Source organism: Vulpes vulpes, chromosome 9 (assembly GCF_048418805.1).
Source record: "Vulpes vulpes isolate BD-2025 chromosome 9, VulVul3, whole genome shotgun sequence".
Classification (NCBI taxonomy): Eukaryota; Metazoa; Chordata; class Mammalia; order Carnivora; family Canidae; genus Vulpes; species Vulpes vulpes.
The window spans coordinates 21,517,805-21,535,807 of NC_132788.1; the positions used below are offsets into that span (position 1 = coordinate 21,517,805).

At 49.3% G+C, this 18,003-nt stretch overlaps 1 protein-coding gene across 3 annotated transcripts in view; it reads left to right on the forward strand.

Annotated features, from left to right (window-relative positions):
- Nucleotides 1-18,003, forward strand: part of PTK2B (protein tyrosine kinase 2 beta) — a 138,786-nt gene that overhangs the window by 107,678 nt on the left and 13,105 nt on the right. For all 3 annotated transcript variants that reach the window (XM_072719531.1, XM_026007887.2, XM_072719530.1), the window contains exons 6-22: nt 3,741-3,803; nt 4,018-4,072; nt 4,507-4,647; nt 5,057-5,131; nt 5,731-5,832; nt 6,528-6,645; nt 7,187-7,226; nt 7,624-7,670; nt 8,555-8,605; nt 9,089-9,186; nt 10,182-10,266; nt 10,510-10,610; nt 10,867-10,982; nt 12,669-12,769; nt 12,964-13,053; nt 13,960-14,164; nt 17,004-17,112. In XM_072719531.1, the coding sequence (XP_072575632.1) occupies nt 3,741-3,803; nt 4,018-4,072; nt 4,507-4,647; nt 5,057-5,131; nt 5,731-5,832; nt 6,528-6,645; nt 7,187-7,226; nt 7,624-7,670; nt 8,555-8,605; nt 9,089-9,186; nt 10,182-10,266; nt 10,510-10,610; nt 10,867-10,982; nt 12,669-12,769; nt 12,964-13,053; nt 13,960-14,164; nt 17,004-17,112 (1,597 nt within the window). The remainder of the gene's footprint in view (nt 1-3,740; nt 3,804-4,017; nt 4,073-4,506; nt 4,648-5,056; nt 5,132-5,730; nt 5,833-6,527; nt 6,646-7,186; nt 7,227-7,623; nt 7,671-8,554; nt 8,606-9,088; nt 9,187-10,181; nt 10,267-10,509; nt 10,611-10,866; nt 10,983-12,668; nt 12,770-12,963; nt 13,054-13,959; nt 14,165-17,003; nt 17,113-18,003) is intronic.

The window sequence follows — 18,003 nt, forward strand, 5'->3', positions numbered from 1 at the left end:
AGTGACCCTATAGGATTATTATAAGGAACAAATGAGCTAATGTATTTAAAGTACTTATAATGATAGGAACAGAATATTCAGTAATTATTTATTGCTTGTATTGTTTGTATGACTTTTTTTTCTTTACCCTTACATGACTTTTTTCTTTACCTTTATTCATTATTTATTTATTTTAATAGACCTTTTTTTTAAGGATAATTTTAAATTCAAAGCAAAATTGAGAGGAAAGTATAGAAGTTTCCCATATGCCCCCTGCCCTACACTGTGCGAGCTCCCCACTATCTATCAGCACTCCCACCAGCGTGGTACATTTGTTACAATCAATGAACCTACATCAACACATGATTATTACCCAAAGTCCATAGTTTACATTGGGGCTTATTCTTGATGTTGTGCATTCTATGGGTTTTGATAAGGCTATGCCATTGCAGTGCCATATAGAATAGCTTCACCACCCTAAATCCTCTCTTCCTTATCTGCTCATTCCCCCTACAACCTCTGGCAACCACTCACATTTTTACTATCACCATATTTTGCCTTTTTCAGAACACCATATACTTGGAATCATACCTAATTAATTTTTTATTCATTTCTTGGAAGTCCTTTGTAAATGCCAAATACTTTATTTATATTTCCCCCTCTAAATTAAAATGTGAAGTTCTTGGGCCACATGCTAGCAGTTTTTTTTTTTAAGATTGATTTATTTATTCATGAAAGACACAGAGAGAGAGAGAAGCAGAGACATAGGCAGAGGGAAAAGCAGGCTCCTCATGGGGAGCCTGAAGCGGGACTCGATCCCAGACCCTAGGATCATGACCTGAGCCAAAGGCAGTCACTCAACCACTGAGCCACCCAGGCATTCCTTTTTTTTTTTTTTTTTTTTTAAGATTCACAGGCTAGAAGTTAATACCTTCCCAGTGTAAGGAACCACACAGCTTCCCCTTCACCTGAGACACCCAGGACCACTGCCCCCTCCCGGCAGAGCCTCTGAACACTCTGACCTAAAAGCTCAGAGTGAAAGTGTACACTAATAGTGGTTGAATAGTAACTGGTAATAAGCAAAGATTCAAGAAAGAACACTCAGCTTGCTTCAAAAGGCATTTTGTCTCATAGTTAATTTATAAATGTTGATAATGAGCAACTTATTATACTGCTTTTTAGAAGAAAAACAGAGCCAACTGTATTTTACATAAATGCTTCTTTACTTTCTGCTGGTTTTACCTGGGCATCAGTTATGGGCCTGTGCCTGCCCATGCCTAGCTTTCCACCGAGTGTTAGCCAGTCAGAATGGCAGACCTAGGCTTTGCAGAACCAGCCAAACACCAGGGCCTCTCTAGAAGGTGAAGCCTCATTCAGTGATGGCACTGGGGCAGGTTGGGGACTATTGAGTGTTCACTGACAGCAGCTGAGATGGGACCCAGCACAGAAGACTCTGAAGCTCAGTCTCTGGGGACACTGGTACATACGATAAGCAATGGTGACTGGTCCTCTCAGTCATCCCAAAGATGTTCCACTGCCCCAAATGTTAGAGACACACAGATCATGACACATCAAGTGATGGGGTACCTTTGTCAAAAGCAACATGGTAACTGATCTTCAAGGGCAACCAGTGATAGAGGGAGTGGTTGGATTGCAGGAGATAGAAATGACCTAGGTACGCTCCCGAGTTTCCTAGTTTTGTTTTTGTTTTTTGTTTTTTTTTTTAGATTTACTTATTTATTCCAGAGGCAGAGAGAGAGAGAGAGAGAGAGAGAGAGAGAGAGGAGGGGCAGAGGGAGAGAGAATTTTTTAAGCAAATTCCACACTGAGCATGGAGCCCAACACAGGGCTAGATCCCACGACCCTGAGATCACAACCTGAGCCAGACACAAACTAACTGCACCACCCAGGTGCCCCGAATCTTCCCTTTTCTAAGAAAACATTTTTCCCTGTACCAACACCTCCATCATTCTAACATTATTATTATTTTTCATGTACTTTAATTCCTCACTGTTCATTTCAAAATTTATTTCCCCTTCCATTTAGCTAATCCCAATTTTTTTTAACTAAGGCTTATTTAAATATTCTCATCCTCAGAACTCCTTCACCCATCCCCAGTCTCAAAGCTTATTCATTCATTCAATTGCCATAAGCCAGGAGTGATGTTAAGAGACCGTTGTCATTGGGGGTTGGGAATCAGATCCCACTGTGTGGCATACTCTTCTCGTTCCCTTTTCAATCTGGTAAACTCTGTATTCTGAATCTTTAGAAAGTTTTCTGAGCCAATGTTGCCTGCTAGCCCTCTGTGTTCATAGAAAACCTCAGAGGATGCCTGTGAAGTGTCCATGACAAGCACCATAGTGGCCATAGGTTCTTCCCACTGAGCCAGCCCAAGGGTCTTTCCATCTTGAAGTCTCCCTTTCCTCATGCTCACCCCACCTTCCCTACCCTGCATGGATCTGCTGTACCTATGCTTCACTCTGTCAGGCAGCCATTGGCTGGCATGCACTAGATTGCGAAATCCCATCAAATCCTTGAAGTCGGCATTGGCATCTCATACTCCTGGCACAGAATGAGAGTGCAGTATTTATTTGAATGAATGGATGATGCTGAAAGATCTAAAATCCTCTTTCCTGATGGGCACTTGCCAACATTTATTCTTTTAGAATTAAGTAAGTGCGTACAGCAAGCCAATTTGTTCAGCTCCCTAGGAGGACATTTTGCAGCTCCCGCAAGCCAGCGGGAATTGCTGGAGGCCATGTTGTCTGTAATCAACACACCACAGGCATGCTCCTGAGGTTTTCTGTGAACCTGGGGGGCAAGCAGGTAACACTGGATTAGAAAAAAGCTTTCTAAAGCTGCCATGATTGGCCATGTGAAAATTTGGGATCTTCAGCACTTTCAGGTAGAAGTAGGAGGAGAAGGACCATCCATCCAGGGGAGAATCCTGGGTCGGCTCCTCATGTCCTACAAGTGAATATCATCCCTGCTGACCTGTTGTTTGGTTTCCAGAATGCAGGCCTGCCTTCATCAGCTACCATGCTCCTCCAGGATCTGCTATCTCACTCTGTCAGATACCCGCTAGAGAGAAGTGGGTCAAGGAAGAGCATTCCTCCCAGATTCCTGAGTTCTCTCCTTGGATCAAAGTCCCAGGGTTTCTCCATCTCAGCAAAGGGACATTTGGGGCTGGATAATTCTTTGGTTGGGGGACCATCCTGTGAATTGTAGGATATTTAACAGCAGCCCTGGGCTCTGCACACTAGATGCTGGTGCGATCATCTTCCTCCTAACCAGATGTAACAACCAAAGATTTCCAGAAACTGCCAAATATTTCCAGGCAGGAGTGGGAGGTATAAAATTGCCTCTGCTCCGAGAACCACTGAACTGGACCATTATGGAGCCGTATACTCAAGCTACTAAATGCTAGGCCTTCCAACAATCAGTATTTGCTGCCTTGGGTCATTCATTTTTAGAGGCCACAAATAGAACTGCCATCTTCTTCCTCTGCCCTAAAACTGAGCAGTCCCAGAACTGGGCTTCCCAAAGCACAGAGCTGGAGTCCTTCCTAGGAATGAAATCTGTGGGTTTTCTTTTTCTTCATAATTTTATAAATGTCAAAAATTTTTTAATATTCTCTCTTCCCCTGGCTACCACATTTGGAAGGGTTAAGGAGCTTCAGACCAATGTGTGGCATTGGGTGACCCCAGTCTAACAGTCTTGTTCTCCAAACATCAACCTATTCATGATTTTTCTCTCTGCAGGCGATTCTTCAAGGACATGCCTCACAATGCACTTGACAAAAAGTCCAACTTTGAGCTCCTGGAGTAAGTTCTGACACTGGCCCTTGCCTTTCCCATCCTTCTTTGTGTTCTGCTTTTCCTACTCAATCCCTACTTCATTTACCTCAAGACCAGAGCCAGGCAGGACCCATCTCCTTGGTCCTTAAGCCATCTTGCCTCTTCCTTATTAGCCTGAAGTCCTAGGTTGGGGATGAGGAGGCGAGGGTCAAATGTCACTCCCCCCCACCCATTCTTTCAGGAAGGAAGTGGGACTGGACCTATTTTTCCCAAAGCAGATGCAGGAGAACTTAAAGGTAAGGAAACCACTGGGCAAGGAGCCCAGAGAGACCCCCTTTGTGCTGGCCTCCTGGACTGGAGCTAATGGCATTGGGCTGGGGATCCTTGGGAAAGCAAGGGCCTCTGTGCTATCTTGGACCATCTGGGCATAGCATGATTAAAAACATCTAGCAGGCCCTTTCTGTGGCTAGCAATTAGGAAACCTGGCTCCATTTCCTTATCGGAGGCCAATTAGCTTTGTGGCCTGGGGATGCTACTTTCCATACTTCCCTACCAGGGCTATGGTGAGCCTCCCTTGAGATAGTAGGTGGGTGCTTTAGGTAAGAGATGGCTGCTGCTCCCATGAGAAGGCCTGAGGACCATCCGCTGGCAGCAGAGTGGCTCTGATGAGATGAAAGAAGGAATCTGAGCTTGGAGCAGGGCCCACTCACCAGTGACCATCCCCCTCCAGCCCAAGCAGTTCCGGAAGATGATCCAGCAGACGTTCCAGCAGTATGCATCGCTCAGGGAGGAGGAGTGCGTCATGAAATTCTTCAACACCCTCGCAGGCTTTGCCAACATCGACCAGGAGACCTATCGCTGTGAACTCATTGTAATGACCGTCATCTTTATTCTCTCCCTGACCTGAATTCCAGGCCTCTCGGGGAATGGGCCCAGGAGGCCAATGTGGGGGGCAAGAAGGGGTGTGGTTGCTCGTAGGAGCCCACAAAGCAAAGATCCTTTGGCAGCTGGGCCTCACCAGCATACCCTCCAATGCCAACTAATGTTAATCTATTTGCCTGAGGAAGGGAACTGAAATCCGGGCTAGAGATCTTGGAGGTGGGCAGAGTAGGCAGGGTTTTGGGAGGAGGGTAATCTCTCTGGCAGGGCTTTAAGACTGAAGGAGCTGGAGGGCCCAGGAGACAGTGGCCTGTGTCTAACTTAGTGAGCTTGTTTTGAAATTTCTGAAATATGAGGGAGACTGAACTGAACCAACAGTCCTCTCTCTCCTTTTATTCCAGCAAGGATGGAACATTACTGTGGACCTAGTCATCGGCCCTAAGGGCATCCGCCAGCTGACAAGTCAAGATGCAAAGGTAGAGACACCAGGGGTGGGGAGGGGGGGCAGGCTGCACCTGGCCTCGAAGACAAGAAGGCTAAGCAGTCTTCCCCTCTCTGCTGCGTCCTGCCTTGTCCTGCTTATCAGTTGTTCATGCCCCTTACTGAGAACAGAGAGGCTCTTGGTATGAGTAGCCATAGAGAAAGTGTTTGGAGCATGGGGCAGATGGTTATTTCCCTTTGACTATTAACCCCTGCACAGAGGCTGGGGGGGTAGGAATGGTTTGGCAGGAAGAGAAGACAGAAGGACAGTATCATTGCTCTTCTGGCTCAGATAAGAGAGTTACTCGTGCAATGGCAAGATGGGGCGATAATTTCCCCTGGAAGTCAAAAGACCTGGGCTCTATCACCAATATGGCATATGATCTTGGGCAAGTCTTAACTCTCTAAACTCCTCTTCTGCAAAGTGAGGAGCTTAGACTAGATGATCCTTTCAGTCTTAATTGTCTTTGGTTCTCTCTTCATCGCACTGAAAGGCTCTCAGGTCTTCCTTGCAACCCCTCCCCCAAGACTGACCAATCTTCACGGCCTGACCCCTGGAGCGGGATAGGCTGAAAGGCCCCCTTCTTTCTTACAGCCCACCTGCCTGGCCGAATTCAAGCAGATCAAGTCCATCAGGTGCCTCCCTCTGGAGGAGGGCCAGGCAATACTGCAGCTGGGTATTGAAGGCGCCCCCCAGGTGAGCATCTCTGGGCACCTGGAAGCTCTGGAACGAGGGCATGCAACTGCAGGGCAGGATTTGTTGCTTAGGCCCTCCTGGCTTCTGGGATCTTGCTAAGAAAACTGCATCTATTTCTCAGACAAGATACCAGGTTGACAATGAAATTATAAGGGAAATGTATCAGGAAGCAAAGCTACCTAAATAAAAATGTTGAGAAATAAGTGGGGCGAGTTTTTAGGGCGCATGAAGTGACCGGAAATCAAGGTACCAATCAGAAGTCTAACTCTGAAAAAGTGAATGATGCCTCAGTAACAGGACCTCTGGGGACCTGGGCTTTTTGTGGGGGGAAAAATCAGAGAGAACTCAGACTGGAGACTGATTGTCTACCTCCCCTTTCATCAGTCTGTCCTGCCCACTCCGAGTTTCTGCTCTTACCTATTGAGCACCTACTAGGTACAAGGCATTGTGCTCTGCACTCAGAGACCAAAATGAGTCTTAGCTCAGAGTGGCCTTCCAGGGTTTAGGGCAACCGGCGGGGAGGGGTGACAAGTGCGCCCCCTGGTGGCTGTGGGGAATGCACGCCCAGCCCCAGGAGAGATGCTGATGGGTTCCCAGGCAGGGGATGGGTGGCACCGTCTGCTCCTTCCAGTCCTGTGGGACAGACTCTAGCCACGGCCCTCGGGTCTCATCCTTGGCTGGTCTCTTCTCTGCAGTCCTTGTCCATCAAAACCTCCTCTCTGGCAGAGGCCGAGAACATGGCTGACCTGGTGGACGGTTACTGCCGGCTGCAGGGGGAGCACAAAGGCTCTCTCATCATTCATCCCAAGAAAGGTGAGTTTCCACTTAAAGGCAAACTGACCCAATGGGCAGATGTGGCACAAGGCCCCAGAGGCAGAGCAGGGGAAAGCTAAACCATTGAGCCATATGTGAACCAAGAGGCTCTGGAAGGGTGAGGAGGGGCTCCCCAAGCCCTGCCCGATGCTCCCTGTGGCCCCATCCCGGGTCCATAGCTGTGGGCCCTGGTGAAAGGCAGAGTGGGGGTTGGCTTCTGGGGCAGAGGTGTTTGTAGCCCAGAGAAGAGCAAAGCTCATACTAGAACACAACTGGTCCCTCCTGTGTAGATGTGTCTATTTTGGGATGGGATCAGCAGGCAGGGGTCCCAGTTGGAACATGTGGGTGGTGGCAGAAAGAAACTTGAGAATTTCTTCTAAAAGGACTTGAATTCAGGCTAGCTTCCACTCCGACTTTCAGAGGCTACAGAATGGCGGGAAGGGGTCCCCCTGTGTTGGCTCATAGGAGCAGTGAGGGCAGCCATCCACCCAGGACCCTGTGTCCCTGGCTCCAGCTCCCCCTCTTTCTGCCCTCTCCCCAGATGGTGAGAAGCGGAACAGCCTGCCCCAGATCCCCATGCTGTGAGTACAACGGGAAGGCCGGGGACAAGCCTGCGCTCAGCCGTGGATTCCGGGTGCCTACGCCCCAGGGGAGAACACTGGAACCCCGGCATTTCACGAGCGGCAATTTCTCACCAGTAGATTTCACCCCATGAATTCCTGCAAGGGTATTCCCGTGTCCCGATGCTGTCTGCAGCATCTTAGGGAGAATTGCTGCTGTCCCGTCTTCCCTGCCCACTGACAGCCTGGGCCATGCTCCAGGACAGGCTGCTCCTCCAGGCAGGCAGGGGACACTGTGCTGCTGGCCTCCAGGAGGGGCGGGAGGGGGGGGCGGCAGGAGACCCAAGCTGCCCGGGGTGGGGGCACATTGCCAGGCCCTGAGTTCACCAGGCTCCTGCCCTCTCATCTCATCCTACAGAAACCTGGAGGCGCAGCGGCCCCACCTGTCAGAGAGCTGCAGCATAGGTAAGCCTGCCCATCTGCAGTCCTCTGCCTGAGTCAAGAGTCTCTCTTCTCCCTGCTTTTGTGACATTGTCAAGGATTCCCCCAAAGCCACAGAAAAACAAACTTCCCCTATAACTTCTCAGTGACAGCTCCAAATGTCACTAATCATAATTGCCAAGACAGTTAATACGTGGCACCATGTGTGTCTTAGCCGTAACAGAGGACCACAGCCTGAGGGGCTTTAACAATGACATGTATTTCTCATAGCTCTAGAGACCGGAAGTCCAAGATCAAGGTGACAACATGGTTAGGTCCTGGTGAGGACTGTCTTCCCAGCATGCAGACGGCCACCTTTTCTGTGTCCACACATGGTGGATAGATGGAGAGCTCTGGTTTCTCTTTTTCTTATCAGGGCACTAATCTCACCTTGGAGGCACCATACTCCTAACCTCATCTAAACCTAATTGTCCCCAAAAGGCCCCATCTCCAAATACCTTCACTCTGGGGGTTGGGATTTCAACGTAGGAACTTGGGGGGAGATACAAACATTCATTCCCTAGCACTGTTAACTGTATCAGGTGTTATTTTATTTGATCCTTATGAAAGTTCCTGTAAACACTCATTTCACAGAAAGAAAAACTGAGATTAGGAAAGACTAACTAACTTGCCCTAAATGATGCAACCAGGCAGTAGTGAGCAGGGATTCAAGTCAAGGTACCCTAGGCTCTGTGTCCACACCAAAACCTAGGACAGAAACGCCAGTTCTTGCCTAGTTCCCATCCTTCCCCTCCCCAGGATGTCAACCTTGGTTTTGCTGGCCTGCACGTAGGGGCCACATGCCTGGTTCCTGGAGGTGCCTGCTGAGGGCATCTCACCCATAGGATGTTCTCTTTCTGTCATTCCAGAATCAGACATCTATGCAGAGATTCCGGATGAGACTCTTCGAAGACCTGGAGGTAGATCTCTAGCTCCACCACAATGGCCACAGCCCGAGCCCAATGAAGTGACATTGTGGGGATGCCCATGACACCATGGGGGGACTTTCTTTCCTTTCTTCATCCTCTCCCATGTGTGCCTCAGACAGGGAAAAACCTAAGTGAACCACCTTTGATTTGAAAGCTGAGATCATTCTTTTATCCCCACATTATGGGCCTTTTGTGTGTCTGTGATGTATGTTGGGATCCTAAGAGTGTGGATATGGGACCCAACCTTCAGAGGAAACAGGGTAATGGTTTGTCCCCAAGTCGGAGACAATGGAACTTTCTAGAACCCATTTTCCAGGCCAACTCCTGGAATCTAGCTGAGATTTTGTTGAGGGGTCTGGTGATACCTGGACAAATAGGGAGCAGAGCCTGGTGCTGGGGCCTGCAAATACTCAGATTCCTGGGGGCACCAGTGGTTTCCGTGCTCTGAAACTGTCTCTCTCTCCATCTGCCCAGGCCCGCAGTATGGTGTCACACGGGAAGATGTGGTCCTGAATCGGATTCTTGGTGAAGGCTTTTTTGGGGAGGTCTATGAAGGTGTCTACACAAATCACGTGAGTTCCAGACTCTTTGAGGACATTCCTCTCCTGCTTTTCCATAGAGCAAAAGGGGAGCTCGTATACTCTGGGGTTGGAGCAGCCACCATGATACATGGCTCTTCATCCACTTGGCATTTGCAGTATTTATGAAATACCAGAGAGTGAAAGAAGCAAGAGTCATTTCCCAGAAGGAGAGCAAGCCTAGAGAGCAAAATGGAGGCAGGACCTGGGGAAAGGTTGGCTGAATCTTGGAAGGCAAGGACATGGGGAAATATGAGAAAATGTAGCTCTGAGAAAAGGAAGAGCAAGTTCTGGGGGAGGAGGTAATTTTGAGGCCATCAATAGGGCAGGAGCCAAAGAAAAGAAGTAGCAAAAATGTAAAAGCCAACAATAAAAAGAGAGAAAGAGACCAGGACACTGCATCTGATGGCTTTGCACACACTCCACACATGCCACTAACGATGGGCAGTGCACAGGGCCTTAGCCTCAGTGTCCTGATCTGGACGGCCAGAGGCTTGAGTCTCAAGGGTCCCTTCTGGGCCTGACATACCCTGATCAAGAAGCAATGAAGTCAGGGCACCTGGGTGGCTCAGTCAGTTAAGCATCTGCCTTCAACTCAGGTCATGATCTCAGGGTCCTGGGATCAAGCCCCACATCGGGCTCTCTGCTCAGCGGGGGAGCCTGCTTCTCCCTCTGCCCCAGCCCCCTTGTGTTCTCTGTCACCCAGCACTCTTGCACTCTCTCTCTCAAATAAATAAATACAATCTTAAAAAAAGAAAAAAAGAAAGAAGCAACGAAGTCAGGAGTCGGAGAGGAGTGGGGAAAGACAGTGGAGGGCAGATGGAGGAAGGGGAGGAATGTGCCTTGCAGAGACCAAGACACCCAGATGTTGTCTGTCTTCCCTCAGCTGTCACCCAAGCCTGTGGGATGACCTGGCAATGCTGGGGAGGGGACACTTTCATTTGAGCACTGGGCTGGCCCAAGGGACTCTGAACAGACTTTTATTACAGAAAGGGGAGAAAATCAATGTAGCTGTAAAGACCTGCAAGAAGGACTGCACTCTGGACAACAAGGAGAAGTTCCTGAGTGAGGCAGGTGGGTGTCCCCTGGGAAGTGATGCAACCCCCATATGAGTGGGAAAAGACCCCTGGGACTACACGGATCTCCAAGAAGGGAGCGGGACCTGAAACCCGGGATAGAGAGGGTGTGAACAGCTCAGGGACCTCCGTGGGGAGGAGGGGTTTCACTCCCCATTTCTCCCAGTTGGGACAGGCCAGCGTGTTTCTCACAATGGACCTTAGAGCCATTCTGGTCCATCCCTCCTTCCCCCAATTTCAGTGATCATGAAGAATCTCGACCACCCGCATATTGTGAAACTGATCGGCATCATTGAAGAGGAGCCCACCTGGATCATCATGGAATTGTATCCCTACGGTGAGGTGAGCTGGAGGTGGCCGAAGCGGAACCCTGTGATGACAGCTAGGCCACAGCTGAGCAGGACTTCGGGTGGGATGCATTTAGAGCATGGGCCCTTAACTCTTTCCTGCCCTCTGTATTTGGCTGAAACAACCCCAAGATGGTTTGTAGAAGAAATTTCTGGAACATCTTGCCAACTTGGGTTTGCCAGGGAAGGGCTTGGTGGCTGCCTGCTGAGGCTGTGCCGGGGTCTTGATGGCATCTTTCACCTTCCTACAGCTGGGCCATTACCTGGAGAGGAACAAGAACTCCCTGAAGGTGCTCACCCTCGTCCTGTACTCGTTGCAGATTTGCAAGGCCATGGCCTACCTGGAGAACATCAATTGTGTCCACAGGTGGGGATGGGAGGAAGCTTGGTTCCTCCACCTGACCATAGAGAGGTTGTGGTGCTGCAGGCCTTGGAGTGGCACAGACAAGCGTTGAGACCCCAGCTTTGGTCCCACCTAATGTGAAAACTGGAGCACCGGCTAGGGACCCACTGTCCCATCTGAAAAGTGGAATCGCCATATGTCCCTCAGCATTGTTATTAAGAATAAATCTAAGGTGCCAGGCAACTGATTGTAACTCTGTGCAATCTAGCCTGCTTCCCTATGGGGCCTAGGAAATTGCTTGCTCTCCTCAAGCTCACCCATTTGATGGTACATGGCCCAGGTTGGGGGATTGGACTGGGCAGTGCAGGGAGGATCCTGGGGTCTGGGCCCTTCCCAGCCTGAGGAGCTGGCCCCCCACTGGTCCTCAGCACCCCTGAGCTGCCAAGTCCTATCCTCCCTTCGGCTATGGAGTGGGCCCCTTCTCCACCTGGCTTTGTTCCCATCCCCTGAAAGAAGGTTCCAGCCCCAAAGGATGTGATCCCCTGGAGGAGACAAAGAGGTGCTCCCAGACATTTAGGGTGAGCAGGTGAATTCTTCAATCCAACACCATGGACATGGGTTATGTGGCTTGGGGCTGATACTATGCTAAGTAATGTGTGGGAATATAAAAATTCATTCATTCAGTCCATTCACTCACTCAACACATATGGAACTTCTACCCTGTGCTTTCAGGCACTGTCCTCAGCTCTGAGATAAAGTTGTAATCAAAACAGACCAAAAATCCCTTTCCTTGTGGAGCTTTCCTTATCTAGCACGAGGGTAAAATTCAAGATGTAACTGATCCTGAGGTGAAGGTGGTGGGATCACAGATCTGTTTCCTTTGGTTGAGTGAAGTTGTCATGCTTTGAAGTCAGCTTTTCAGTAATAAAGATAAATGATAGAAAATGGAGCCTGCCTGTGAGAAGTGAGCAGATGAACCTGGGGTTAGAAATGATGCCAGGAACATGAGGTAAACTGAGTCAGTGAGTTAGCTCTGGAGTTAGGCTGCCTGGAATGACCCCTTCCCCACCCCACCCTGGGAACCTACTGAGCAAGTTCCTTCAGCTCTCTGTATCCCCATCTCCTCTTCTGTGCTGGGCGGGAGGGGGTGGTCCTGAGGGGTCTCTTTGTCACAACGCAGGGTGTGTGTAGCATTTGGGTGGTCCTGACTGTCCCGTGCTCCATGGAGGGTATCTGTGAGCCGTTGTTCTTAGCCATGACAAAAGCCTACAGTCCAACAGAGTTGCAGAAGCAGGGGAAAAGCAGGAAAGTTGTTGGGCGCCCCCCTTGAAAGTCAGCAGGGTACAGCATCCCTGGCAGAGGGGAGGAAACGGCCAACAGGGCAGGTGTGTGGAGCAGGTCCTGGGAGCCTGAACTAGGCTTCATACTGGGGCCACGTGAGAAGGGGTGATGGGAGATAAAGTTCACCAGGGACATAGAAGGAGGTGGTGATGGGGCCTCGTGTGTGGTGGGACCTGGACGGTCAGCCCAGCCTCCCGCCTGAGCGCAGCTTCAGCAAGATGACTTGATGGGTCGGCAGAGCGCTGAGCAATAAGAGCAGCTCCATTCTGCTCTGGAAGCTGGGACCCTGGCCAGTACTCTCCTCCTTTATCTCTCTGTCCATCTGTCTGTCAGAATGAAACATTCTGAACCTTCACGTCTCTCTCCCAGGGACATCGCCGTCCGAAACATCCTGGTGGCCTCCACTGAGTGTGTGAAGCTGGGCGACTTTGGCCTTTCCCGGTACATTGAGGATGAGGAGTACTACAAAGGTGAGGGAAGTTTGGCTCCTGCCTTGTCCCTGGAGGGGTCGCTGTAGGCCCACCCTACCCTACCCCCCAAAAAAAGAAAGAAGGAAAGGCTACAAGCCCAGGCCGAGGGTCTCTGGAGAGTAAGCTGTATTTCTGAATCATTCTGGATCTTTCTTCACTAAATAACCTCTGTAAATCTCTTTGCCCCTGCAAAGCCTCTGTGACTCGTCTCCCCATCAAGTGGATGTCCCCTGAGTCCATCAACTTCCGCCGCTTTACAACAGCCAGTGATGTCTGGATGTTTGGTGAGTGGAATTTCAGAAGAGTATGGGAAAGAGTTCTGATTCTCCCCTCCATGACCAGGCTAAGACGGGGCACAGGGGGAAGGGGTCTGGACCCCCACCCTTGGGTTGCCAGGGTTCTGTTTAGCTATAGCCACTGAGAAGTCCCAGAAGTGGGGGAGCTAGTGGTGGGTTGGGAGCGACAAACACTAAGAGCCTGCCTGGGCAGTGTTGGTTAATTTTCCTGGAAAAGTCTCCTGAGGTGAGTGTACTCTGCACCAACCAGTCCTGGGGCTGGCTTGGGGACTCCCCAGAGGGGATCAGACTATAAAGACCAAACTCTGAGGTTTGTTCTGAAAAGGAGGTCTAGGGATAGGTGAGAACAAGACCAGGTGATAGATGGGCAACCCCTAGCAGAACACACAGCCACATCCATTTTCCCTCTTCGTTCTCCACAGTCAGCCCAATAAAAGCTCATGATTATTATTCCCATTTTCCAGATCAGGAAACTGAGGCTCAGGCCGGCCAGGGGCTTGTGTTGGCAGCAAGTATGGGTGCTAGGCTGCAAACCCCCGCTTTTCCATAGAGTCTTCACTCCCTCTTAAGAGAAGGCGCTGGTGGTCCCAACAATAAGCCTTTGACCGTTCCCTCCTCCTTGTTCCATGAAACTTAATAGCTCCATGTAGAAGGGGTCTAGGGAGGGGAGCCTTAGTTCACTTGCAGATGCAGGTGACTGGTCCCTCAGTAAACCACCACTGTGACCCCAGGGATGCTAGAGGGGGATGCTAGAGGGGGATGCTAGGGAACTTGGATGTCCCTGGCAGGGACTGTGTGCTAATTGCCATGGTTTTTCCTGAGGAGGGTGGACTGGCCTCTCCAGGCATGAGTCCTGCCCAGTGCGGGTCCTGAGCTCTCTCTTCCTGCCTTCAGCTGTATGCATGTGGGAGATCCTGAGCTTTGGCAAGCAACCCTTCTTCTGGCTGGAGAACAAGGATGTCATTGGGGTGCTCGAGAAAGGGGACCGGCTGCCCAAGCCCGACCTCTGCCCACCTATTCTCTACACCCTTATGACTCGCTGCTGGGACTACGACCCCAGTGAGAGACCACGCTTCACTGAGCTCGTGTGCAACCTCAGGTGACCATGGAGGAGGGGTGGGGGCTGCAGGCACAGGGACTCTAGAAAACAAGTCTCCTCTTCAGCTGTTCTTAGAAGCTTACAACAAATGTACTTCCCTAAACAAGAGGTAGTTGGTGTCCTCATGGCACCTTACAGATGAGAGGAATCCGGTTCAGAGCTGTGGCAGTGATGGATGGGGCTGGGACTTGTACCAGGACCTCCCCTCTGAGCAGCACAGAGCCATGTGTCCAAGTGGAATTGGCTGGTCCTCCCAGCAGAACCATGGTGCCGTACATGTCACAGAGGCTCAGCAGCTCTGCCAGAGGACAGGGGATCGGAACCGACTTCACTGTCAGATTGGAACTCACAGAGGTAGCCTGGCTAAGCCTCACCATCTTTTTGTTTTGTTTTGTTTTTTTATTAAAGATTTACTCATTTATTTATGATAGACATAGAGAGAGAGAGAGAGAGAGTGGGAGGCAGAGACACAGGAGGAGGGAGAAGCAGGCTCCATGCTGGGAGCCCGACGCGGGACTTGATCCCGAGTCTCCAGGATCACGCCCTGGGCCAAAGGCAAGCGCTAAACCGCTGAGCCACCCAGGGATCCCCTAAGCCTCACCATCTTGATATCTGTCAGCCCTGAGCACAAGAGGTTGCTCCTAGTGTGTGCTCCAAAAATATTTTTTTTTAGGATTGAGCACAAAGTCTAAACTAGACTTTCACTGACATGCCTGTGCTCTTTGCAGAGATTTGAGGGGTGCCTTACAGGAGACCCAGCTAGGGCGTAGGACCTGCAGCACCCTTGTCCCTCTCTGCCTTTGATTGTTTCTCCCAGATAGCAAGGAAGGGAGTGATTAATTTTTGACCATTAAGACAGTGACCCTGGGGGTCGCCTCTCCTTTCTGAATGGAGCATGGGCAGCCTGAAGGTCTGGTTTTTCACCCAAGAGCCATTATTCTCTGTGTATTAGGAGGTTCCTGGTGAAGGGTCAGAGTATCTTAGAGGGTCTCCCTATTTGCATCCCAACAGCTCCTCCTTGGGTGGTCTGACTACCCTCCTCCCTCCCCCACCCTCATCCTTTAGGGCAGGGATCAGCAAACTTTTTCTGTAAAGGCCCAGATAGTAAATATTTTGGGCTTTTTAAGCCATATGGTCTGTGTTAAAACAACTCAACTCTGCCATGATAGCTCAAAAGCAGTCATAGACAATTCATAAATCAAAGAATGTAGCTGGGTTTCAGTAAAACTATTTGGGGGCACAGAAATTTGAATTTTATATAATGTCCAAATGTTGTGAGATTTCTTCTCTTTATTTTTTTCATTTGTTAAAAAATATAAAAAATATTCTTAGTTTGGGGCCATACAAAAATAGATGGAGGGTTGGATTTAGCCTGTAGGCAAAAGTTTGCTGACCTCTGCATTAGGGAATCTAGTGCTTAATTAATGTTAAAAACAGTGACTTTGAACACTGAAGTCAATGGGTTGGCATTTTTTTTTAGAGAAAGAAAAGAGCCCCTGGCAACTTCTTTGCAGGGAGATACCCCAAGGGAGAAGCTGGAGCAGTGGGAATGACACCTAATTTGCTTGTTGGGACCAGGGTTTCCAGCACAGCCTGCAAGGCCTCCAGCTTAAAAGACCTCTCTGTACTTGTCTATGCCTTGGTTGACACCCCTGATCAATTCTAGTTTCATATTTTGGTTCTTCATAAGGGAAATTTGAGAAGCCAAAGGGTTCTAGGAAAAGTATTTGAAAGATGTAATTTGAAAGGGCCAAACCTCTGGGATGATGAGGGTAACAGGGGGACCTTAATTCATTCTGGGGAACTATGAGGAGTTGTGACAGGTGCTTCTCCGTGGGCTGGGAAGCATGCCCCTTTAGAGGAGCCAGGCCAGCTCCCACCATGGATGGAGTTAGGAGCAGGCTTTCTGGTGTAATTGGAAGGCTATCCAAAGACGCCAAAGACCCCAGGATACCTCCCTTATGCTATATCCTGGCAATCCTCCATTAGAGAGAGGATTTGATGAGTATTTCCCAATCCTGTGGGCATAAGAGGGGCCCTTTTAATGTCAAATTTTGAAAATTCCTCCCTGCAACAATAGTTACATTTTCAGAATTTATTGATTGGCAAAATGCATTAAGCTACACAATGAATTTTTTATATAATGGGCAGTATAATACAGGTACACTTGAAAATACAATACGAATATTACATACTCAGTAGCACATAATACTTGGTCTACAGATGATGCTTGGTGTATATATATGGACATGTGAATTCAGGGACCCCATATAATCATTCCAGAGTCCTCTAGGGTCTGTGATTCCAAGACTAGGAAACACTGGATTGAGTAAGAAAGGCAAGAAGCGTGCACAAAGCTAACCTGGGAGTTGAATTCACAGCCATTTCTCATTAGTACACACCAGGAATGTGTTGGTGGGTGGTTTAACAAAAAATAGGAGATGTAGAACACAGGTCTTGGTCATGAAGTTGGCTGGGATATCAGAAATCTGTATAGGATGTTGGTGCCAAATAGCAGGCACAGGAAGGCAAGATGTGTGGGGAAGTGGGCAGGAAACACATTAACTGCCTTGTTGGACTGGCTCTCCAAAGACTTTTTATCCACCATATATCCATTCCTGTGATTCTCCTAACTTTCCTGTGGGAGAAGCAGCTCAGGGTCCATCTTCCAGCTTTCTCAGAGGAGTCTCCCCAAGCCACTCTGCTGAGGAGACAAAATGGGATTCAGCAGTCCTTCTTTGGGCCTATCGAGGCTTCAGAGCAAGAAGTGCAGAAAAGAATCCCCAAGAGCATCTTTAACTTTGTTCCTCTTTCTTTATCTGACCTGACTCCTTGGCAGTGACATTTATCAGATGGAGAAGGACATTGCTATAGAGCAGGAGAGGAATGCTCGCTACCGACCTCCCAAAATCTTGGAGCCCACAGCCTACCAGGAACCCCCACCTAAGGTAAATCAAGCCTGGACTCTTGGATCCCGTAAATTAAGCAGAGCTGGGTCTCCATCTAGCCCACTCCTGGCCTAACTATATACCTCCTCTCTCTTCCTCCAGCATAGGCAGGATGTGCTCCTATGGTCCTCTTGGCCCTCAACGCCACTGTCTATAAGCACTAAATTCAGCCCCCATTACATGGATGTCCTGGCAGGTGTAATCTGAGTCCCCATGAGAGCAGACCCCTTGGAGGGCAGCTAGGGCAGAGAATCACCCTGGAAACTCTTCCCTTGAGGGGCTGGAGCACTTTTCTTTCTGGTGTTTTTAGATGTCCTTGAGAGCACATGAATGGGGAATATCCCCAGGTCCCTTATGTTCAGTTTCCATGTCCACAGCCTCCTTGACATCTCTGGGCTCACAATCCAGTGCCCTGCTACCATGCCATTAAGTGGATTGATTTTTTTTTAAGATGTTATTTATTCATGAGAGACACACACAGAGAGAGAGAGAGACAGAGACAGAGACAGATACACAGGCAGAGTGAGAAGCAGGTTCCATGCAGGGAACTCGATACAGGACTTGATCCCAGGACTCAAGGATCATGCCCTGGGCTGAAGGCAGGTGCCAAACCACTGAGCTACCCAGGGATCCCCAAGTGGATGGACTTTTAGGGATAATGTCTGTATTAGTCAGCTCAGGATGCTATAACAAAATACTGCAGACTGAGTATGGAGGCTGGAAAGTCCAAGATCAAGGTGTTGGCAGATTGATTGTCTGGTAAGGACACTCTTCTTGGCTTGTACATGGCCACCTTCTCACTGTGTCTTCACACAGCAAACAAAGCAAGAGCTCTGCTGTCTCTTCTTCTTCTTTTTTTTTTTTTTAGATGTTTTTTAAAATCTATTTATT